Source organism: Monopterus albus, unplaced genomic scaffold, assembly GCF_001952655.1.
Source record: "Monopterus albus unplaced genomic scaffold, M_albus_1.0 scaffold155.1, whole genome shotgun sequence".
In the NCBI taxonomy this organism is placed as follows: Eukaryota; Metazoa; Chordata; class Actinopteri; order Synbranchiformes; family Synbranchidae; genus Monopterus; species Monopterus albus.
The window spans coordinates 195538-204285 of NW_018128035.1; the positions used below are offsets into that span (position 1 = coordinate 195538).

General features: G+C 44.5%; 1 protein-coding gene across 5 annotated transcripts in view; it reads left to right on the top strand.

Annotated features, from left to right (window-relative positions):
* snx21 (sorting nexin family member 21) overlaps nt 1–4432 on the top strand; it is a 10930-nt gene extending 6498 nt beyond the window's left edge. For all 5 annotated transcript variants that reach the window (XM_020615020.1, XM_020615023.1, XM_020615022.1 and 2 more), the window contains one exon: nt 614–4432. In XM_020615020.1, the coding sequence (XP_020470676.1) occupies nt 614–1139 (526 nt within the window). In that variant the 3' untranslated portion in view covers nt 1140–4432. The remainder of the gene's footprint in view (nt 1–613) is intronic.
* Nucleotides 4433–8748: the final 4316 nt, after the last annotated feature.

Sequence of the window (8748 nt, forward strand, 5' to 3'; positions counted from 1 at the left end):
TTGAAGTTCATTATCTAGTCTACGATTCCCAAATACCATAAATTTAGTTTTATCCAAATTCAGAGATAGTATATTACTATCACACCATTTCTTTATCTTCTCAAGTTCCTGTGAAACCCGTCCAGAGAGTTGCTGTAGGTTTTCACCCAATGCCCATATGGTAGTGTCATCAGCAAACAAAACCACTTTCACTAAATCAGAAACCTTACATATATCGTTAATGTATAATATAAATAATTTAGGTCCCAAAACAGAACCCTGAGGCACTCCACATACAATATCCAGCTCACTCGATTGGTATTCACCCCACTTCACAAATTGACGCCTGTGTCAAATAACGTTTAATCCATTTCAGAACCATTCCTCTGACCCCATATACAAACACAGTTGTTGACCCCAAGACTCAAAATTTCAGGTGCGACGTACCAGGAAGGTTTCTTGAACTAGTGGCGTGGCTGCTGACCTGGTCTGAATGTTTGTCTTGTGTCCATGTCTGTTTTCCTCTGTCTATTTCTCCTGAAGCTGTTCGATAAATAGATCACACACTTTACAGCTGTGTAAAAACTCGTAGTTACAAGGTGTTTCATAGTCGAGTTTGTCTTGTTTTGTTGAGGGTGGGACGTTACCAGGAAGCCTTGGGTCCGCTACTCAACGCCAAGAGACTGCAACAGAAACTGGGCTGGGCAAGTTACTATGACAGCCAGGCTCAGGCCACGCCCCCAGCCTCCTCCCATTGGTTCTTCACTTTGGTGGGGCTGTCGTGCTGTTTCCAAAAGGTGGACCAGCTGGAGGAGGCCCGGTATCACTGTGACCACGCTCTCCGTGTCCTGACCCCCACTGAGACTCGAACTGACATGGAGGACAGACCTTGCCCAGTTGAGGATAAGCCACACCCATCAAATCAAAAGCCACTCCCACAAACTGACATACCACCTCTGCATATTGAAAGGCCACACCCCCTCCTTTTACCATTGTTACAGGCAATGGTTCGGTTGTCCTGGCAGACAGGAAGAGACAAACGACAGTGGGAGGAGCTTCTGCAACACCTAGAGGAGAAGGGGGCGGGGCTAGATAATCAGCCAACCATTAAAGAGTTTTTGGTCAAGTACAACCTTCATGAGAACGAGGGGGAGGGCTAGAACCAATCACTACGCTAATGTGAATGTTCTGTCTTTGTGTTTAAGAAGAAAGTTGTGATGTTGTGAGAAAAATCAACATTTCAGGAGCAGAACTCTAATTTTTTTAAAAATGAGTGAGTGAAAACTTTATGAGAAAATGTAACTGAGAAAAACAGCATTATGAGAAAAACATAGTGTGAGCAAAGTCAAAATGTAAACAAATGTGTTTTAAAGAATAATTGTAGGAATAAAAGTGTAACAGTGAAAGTGATGATAGAATATTTAACATTTCTAAATATTTAGGTTTTATTCTCAGATAGGATTGATCTTCCCTGACAGTGACAGTAGCCACTGTATTCCGCTAGTCTGTGCATCTTTCATGGGTTCAGTCACCTTGTAACTGTGAAACCAGTTCAACCAGTGGTCACTGTGACGCTTCAAATCCCAGGGTTTCTGTTTTTAGAGTTGCAGCTTGGACTTTGTGATAATCATGAAAATGTAATCCTGAAGCTGGACTCCCAGATCATGGTACTTTTATGGATCACCCTGCATCACAAAATAAATTAAAGAGTGATCCTGAAGGATGAACCAGTTCTGACCAAGGGTAGGACGGTCTCTCTTTGCTGTGAACTTTCAAAGACGTTTCTGAACATGTTCACGATTGTTCACTGGCGGTCGCACTTTGTGATTAAGATTTCCTTTTGGATTTGGTGAACAAAGTGGTTTTATTACGCTTTTTAAACCGTGAACCGTTTTCAGCTGCACTGTGTACATTAAAGGATCAGGCTGATGGTTTTTTGTTCTTATTTTCCACAAATCTCTCTTTTCCACAAACAGCTCCAACACGTTCTGTGCAGCGTGAGAAGCTACAGGAGAAGTGTACAGAGACCAACGGCCCTGTCCACAGCGACGCCACGGCTACAGCACAGAGCGATAAGCTGGACCAGGGTCTGGATCTTTTTGTGTTGATGCTTCACATTCATGTCCAGCTGTGATGTGAAGGCAGCTTCGGTCTTTGTATGGGACTTGTAGAAAATAACCTAAACAGAAAATCATCAGCCTTATTTCCCAAGTAAAGGCTTTGTGTGTAGTGTGTAATGTCCAGCCACAACATGGGTGTTCAGTCATGTGTGGCGAATGAGCACCTCTCCTCCTACACATCAGCTGACCCATCATGTCGCTGCACAGACTGATGAAGCACAGTCATCAGGTTCATGCTTTCAAGGTAAAATCTGCTGCTTTCCCAGCGATCGGTATGTGTTTTACGTGGATCTGGTTGCTATGGAGACCTGTGCTTTTAGCGCCTCCGCCGACCCGGGGTGGATGACGGGATAAGGGACAAAAATAGATGCGAGGATTTACATCAGCATTACCTCATGAAATATTGAACATGTGATATTTGAATTTTTGGAGGAAACGATCAGATGCGAACCAGACGGGCTCAAGATTTTATTCTTGGTGTAAAAACACGGTTAATAAAGGAAAGTTATTAGCACATGAATGTCTTAAACCGGTGGCTTTGAAAATGATAGACTGTGCATTAATCCTGTGTTATGTCGCACTGTACCAGCTGCTGACTTTACACTTAGTGGCACGTAAGATGTGAGAAGCTAGTTTTTCAGCTCTGATGTCCTGGAGGTGAACCCAGCTAAGTAAAACACTCTACAAGGACGATATAATGCACAGGTAGTAGACACAGGTTACATTCGGCCTCACTATGATGCCTTTATCAGAGCCGCTCTGTCATTTCCTGCTTCTTTGTCATTCACGCTCAACACACTATGAAACGTGTTGGTTTGACACAGAGGTCACCGGGGAGACACACGAGTCCTGGGGAAACTCACCAGGTGTAGCCCTCCATATGCTAATGGATCTCAGGTGCCGGGGCAGTGGCGCTTCTCAGGTGTGACAGGTCAGGTGGGCTGAGCAGCATCTCTGCTTCGATTCCAGCTGGTACCTTATTGCATTTCACGTTTCTCCTCCCACAAAAGCAGTCATTCACTGAGCTGTGAGAATATTTAAGCTGTTAAATAAATGAAATCATCATTCATTTAATTGTCCTGCAGGTTTTGTAGATGGACATGTGACCGTGTGAAACCCTGACTGGTCACTTCACAGGTTTCATACCGTGTTTTGACAATGCAGTTTGGGATCCGTTTGAAAGAAGGAGTTTATTTCAAAATGAAACATGAGTTTCTTAAGTAACTCCACTGTCACCACATTCACCTGTTCGGGTGAAAGATGTGATGTCACAGAATATTTAACTTTTTAGTAAGGAGGTGGTTTTATTTGGTGTTTCTGTGTTTGGCTGCGTTTCCACTGAAAACAGAGTTTAAGCTCCAGTTTAACCAGCTCCGACCAGGATCCTGTTGTTCAGATGTGGTTTCAATAATCCTGACATTTCTGATCCAGCTGGGTTGGTTCTCTGAAGCAGATTAAGATGGGATTTATTCATCCGGGATGAAGTTGTGCTTGTGTTTTAAGGAAATGGAAAACGCCATCACTGCTCATTCATGATGAGTGCTGATCATGTGCCTGCAGGAATATGAAGTAGATGTGCTGGGAACCCTCCCATCATGCACTGGGGCAGTAAATTCTTGGACATAGGTATCACGTGTTGTGCTTCCAGACTTGCGTGTGCATTAGTGTTAAGCCAGGCATTGGCTGTGAACGTGGTCAGGCTGAGTGATGTTAGGTGCACGGGGGGCAAGGCCCTCCTCAGTGCCAGATGCCTCTGGGTAATACAAGGCTTTCTAAATTCTCTTAAAAAGGTTTAAATGCATCGGCTATGTTCAGCACAGTGAGCGCTGCACTTCACCCTTTAGGTTTTTGTGTTCAAATGATGATTTTACATATTGACATCGAATTAAATGCTGCATGTTCTGGCCTCACTTGTCTTTTATTAGTCAGAAATTTAAAGCTGAATTTATGTCATATTTGTTTACAGCGGTTCTTTTCCAGAGTGCAACCTTTAAATTTGTTTTGTTTTATACTGTGTCATGTTTATGGACATGATCATGACACCGTGTATGTGGCCATGTTGTTTTCATGACATCTGGCAGTGAGCTGTGCTCTGACCACAAAGTCCAGTCATCAGCACACTAGTCTTGACAGCTCAGTTACTCACGTATGAAGAACATCAGTCTGAACAGACCTCAGACTGGTTTTCTTCTTATTCCCACGTTATGTCCCGAGTCCTGGTGGAAAAGCAGCCGACCTGTCCTGTGTGGAACATTTCAAAGTGCGGATTTCACTGTAATAACCTAGAGCTACATGCAGGTATATTTTATGGAATAAATTTGATACAAATTCTACTTGTGTGTTGTGATTTCTCCATGTGTGGCCCTTTGTGGCGATGCAGAACCAGCCAACTGAGACCATGTAACAAAGAGCTGAACAAAGAGCCAGCTTAGCAGGAGCTGGGCGTATTCTCTTCCCCTTTCTGGAAATGTTTTTCTGATGATCTACACATTGCACAACAGAGAAACTAAAGCCATACTGCAGGTCTATTGTCATGTAACGTGTAATGCCGTGTTCCTGTCACAGAGGAGTTAAACTAATCACCAGTTTCTGAACTATGATAACTGTCCATGTCAGTGACAAATGGGTGACTCAAACTGATTTAAGGATAATCACCTTTATTGGCCAAGTATGTTACACACAAGGAATTTGTTTCCGGTACCGAACCGATGGCAGCCATCTGTGGTGCCACCTCAACCGATGACTCTAACCATCGGGGGCAACTTGGGCGTTCACTAACTCAACTTAGTGAAAAGTGTCTGGAAAATCAAACACGGACACTTGAAGTCACACTGAATATAGCCTCATACGTTCAGCTCTCCAGTCACAGCCGTGCGTCTGTGCACAGCAGGAAGAGATCCATTAGTCTCTTTTACATTTTATACATAAAGAGGAACTGTCAGTTTATTGTGATATAGATTTAGCTTTTATTTAAACTGACTGCTGCATTTCTACTGAAGCAGCAGGCTGGTCAGTCATTTTCCCTGATTTTTTTTCTCTGGCAGCTTCAGTTTTACTTTTTGTTGTATTCCTTCAGTAGTTTTCATGTCACTCGGTCACCAGCAGAGGTTGCCCACCTCCAGCCCATGTTGAAGTGATGACGCAGTTTCAGATTCCTCAGGTCAGATCTGTTCAGCGTTTCCTTACTGCATGAAAATAGAAGATGACGTGTATCGTACATGTTGGTTCTCACTGCGTGGTGGGAACCAGTTCAGGAGCAGGTCTGCACTCGGAGGCAGCCCACCTGGTTTTAGTGTTCCTGCTGCTGCGGCTGCTGCTTTTCTCTGCACAGCTGACGAGTGTTGGCTGTAAATAAATCCCATCATCCTCCACAAAACATCACCATGGTGACAAGGCCATGAGCTGAGAGATCAGCTGCCGTAGGAACACCAGTTGCTATGGCAACGGTCACGGAGCAAAACTGAAGTGCCAACATGGCTGTCAGAGGAAAAGTGTTATATCCAAACTCAGAGTGCTGTCAGTCAGCGTGCACAGGTCCTCAACCAGGACAGCCTAATAGGGCGCACACAGCTGGTGACAGACCCCCGCCCTGCAGGGCCAAGTCTCCAGAGCCTTGTCAGGTCTCCTCTGTCAGAGGAGGAAGCCTCCTCCTTCCAAACCAGATCCCCTCACTGTGTCTGTCCCATTGTGTCGTCCTCATGAAGCCATTCAGTGACCTAGAGCTGCAGCCATGAGTCAGTTCACTGGTAGAAAATGAACCTCAGCTATTTAGAAGCAACAGTCACCGACATGTTCTGGTTCCACCTTCTTTAATGTGAGGAGCTGATGCTTTTCTTTGTCAGACATGAGAATCAGCTGAGTCTCTGTGGATCTGCTGGTTGGACACAACGAGACGCATGGAGATGCCACCTTTGGTTCTGGAGAGTCACTGTGGGACTTTTTCCAGTGTCTGACATTCTGGGGATAAACAGATCAATCAGATCATCAGGACGGTGATCAGCTGATTGATCAGTGACCCTGCTGTTTGGGTTTCCACTCAGTCAATCATGAGGCTCCTCTCATTTGTCACCATCTGTCATTTTCCACTTTCAGTATACTAAAACTCTTTGCAGCGATCATACGCCTTCACCTCGTGCACAAGCAGATCCGGTTCCTCAGTGGAAAACCTTACTGACGTCCGACCTGGCCAGTCCGCCACTATGCTAGCAATCCTCCAAACGTTCAAACTCACACGTTTCTTAAAGATGATGTTAGGAAACACAGATTCGATAATTGCATTTTACACCCAAAACACACCCCTACCTTAATGAGGAGATCAAGTACAGGCCTGTTGTCACTTGCACGGTGCTTGAACCGTTTTTCTTCGTCATCAAATTACGAAATGAACACAGACACAACTTGTGCCAGTACATCTTGATCAGATGGCCTTAATGAGGAGATCAAGTACAGATCCTCCAGATAGGACCCATAATGTCCAATTGTCTGTCTTTCACATTTAGTTTTTATTTGTGGATGAAAACTAAAACATCTTGATCATATTTGATAGTTTTTATTTAGCTTTGGTCTGAGTTTGGCCTTGAAGGCAGGGTACTGACTGTTTTTATTTTACTTATTTGAGCCTATTTGATCATTATGTCTCCTGCTGTTCCCCCAACGTCATGCAAATGTACAGCTTAATCACTGAAGTACCACTCTTCAGACTGTTTCATAGAAAACTTCAGTCAGAACAAGCATGTTTAATATTGCACAGTTTACTGTCATGGTGTTACTTTACATGAGTTTCTGCCACTGCTGCTCACAGCCAACAGTTTCATGGACATCATTTCAGATACACGTGTGAGGTAAGGCTGCATGGAAGCAAACAGGCAAAATCTGAATTGTCAGGCCTAAGCGGTTTCAGACCAACTGGGTGAAGCTGTATTGTGTTTGCATTCTAACCAAGCTGACCAACACACTGCAGCCCTGAAGGAGAAGCAGCTTTCAGGACCAGATCCACAGCTGTTAACTCTAATATAAATGTGCCTTAGAAAGATCTTTTACTTTTTATCATCAAAAATAAGTTAAATTGAAGCTGCTGGGTACCCTGATAGTCAAATGGTTACAGTGCGGTGCACTGTATATGCACCCACTGTGTGTGGGTGACGGCGGTTCGAGTTTGGCCGCTGACCTACTTTGCAGGTCCTCTACCCTGTCCGCCTCTCCACAATCTGCTTACTCTACAATAATAAAGGCACAATGCCCCCAAAATAACTTATTAAAAGCAAAGTTCTCAGATTTACTGTCAGATCATCTGCCAGCCTCTCAGATCAGACAAAGATCTGCTGATCCCCAAGTCAGACAAAACAAAACTCATAAAGAAGTTGAAGAATCAATTTTGAAGGATGAGACTGGCACAAGTTCTATTTAGTACTTTTCATATAGTCAGTGGATCAAATCCAAAGACCCTGTCTGTGTCCGAAACCACCCCTCAGACACTCAGTAGTTTATGGTAAACAGCAAACAGAGATTTAACAAAAAGTAGTTTGCACACCATCAGCTGGGATTGGCTCCAGCCCCCCCTCGCCACCCTACTCGGGAATAAGCCGTATAGATAAGGGATGGATGGGTGGATAGTTTGCATGCCGTTAACATGACATTTCACAGGGTGGAGTTTTGAAGTAACTGTTGAGTAAAATCACTGAAGGCCCCTGTAGTGAGTCATCGCCTGCTGACTGTTTTCAGCAGCAGATGAATCCACGTGGGACTGAGTCAGAATAAACCACAGCGTGTGTTCATGGTGATGAAGGAACGTGTCACCCAGTGCAGCAGTGTAGCTCAGAGGAGGGGAGAGATCAGGCCGCGATACATGGGATTTGTTCATGAGAAGAAAAATACTGATCCAAACCCAGAGTTTTCCACTGTTTAGAAATGGAAAATCTTTTAACTTTAGATGAAAGGACGGACTGCTGTTTCCTGCGGTAAACCGTACTCATTTCCTGTTTTCTGTATTTGCACTGCGTTGTGCTTGCTTCCAGATTGTTTAGGAATTAAACTCACTATTTTCTAGGTTCATCTGAATTTTTGAGTGACAACATACGCTTGCACCACTTAAAGCACTTGTTTTGCAGAAGTTCTTGCTAACTACCAAATTTAACTTGCTACTTTAGGTCGGCTAGTTTAGAAGCTAGCTAAGCTAGTAGCTTAATCGAGAGCAATGGCTTCCCCCTCTTCCTCTCCTCCTTTCTCTTGCTCGGAGTGTCGCATGTTCAGTTATTCCTCTGCCTCCTTTAGCGATAATGGTACTTGTAATAAATGTCAGATGCTAGCAGCATTGGAGGCGAGGCTCACAGACTTAGAAGCGCGGCTACACACCATGGAGAATAGGCCAGCTAGCTATGCCCACGTAGCACGGTGTGGAGCCTCCTAGACGTAGCTTAGCCCAAGATAGCCGCCCCCCACAGCTTCCCGAGCAGCCGGGATCTCAGACAGGTGGCTGGGTGACAGTTCGCAAGAGTCGTAGCTCCAAACGAATGTCCACGGAGCATCACCTGCCTGTTCACGTTTCAAATCGATTTTCCCCACTCAGCGACACACCCGCTGAGAAAACAACTCTGGTAATCGGAGACTCCATAGTCAGAAACGTGAAGCTAGAGACACCGGCGGCCATAGT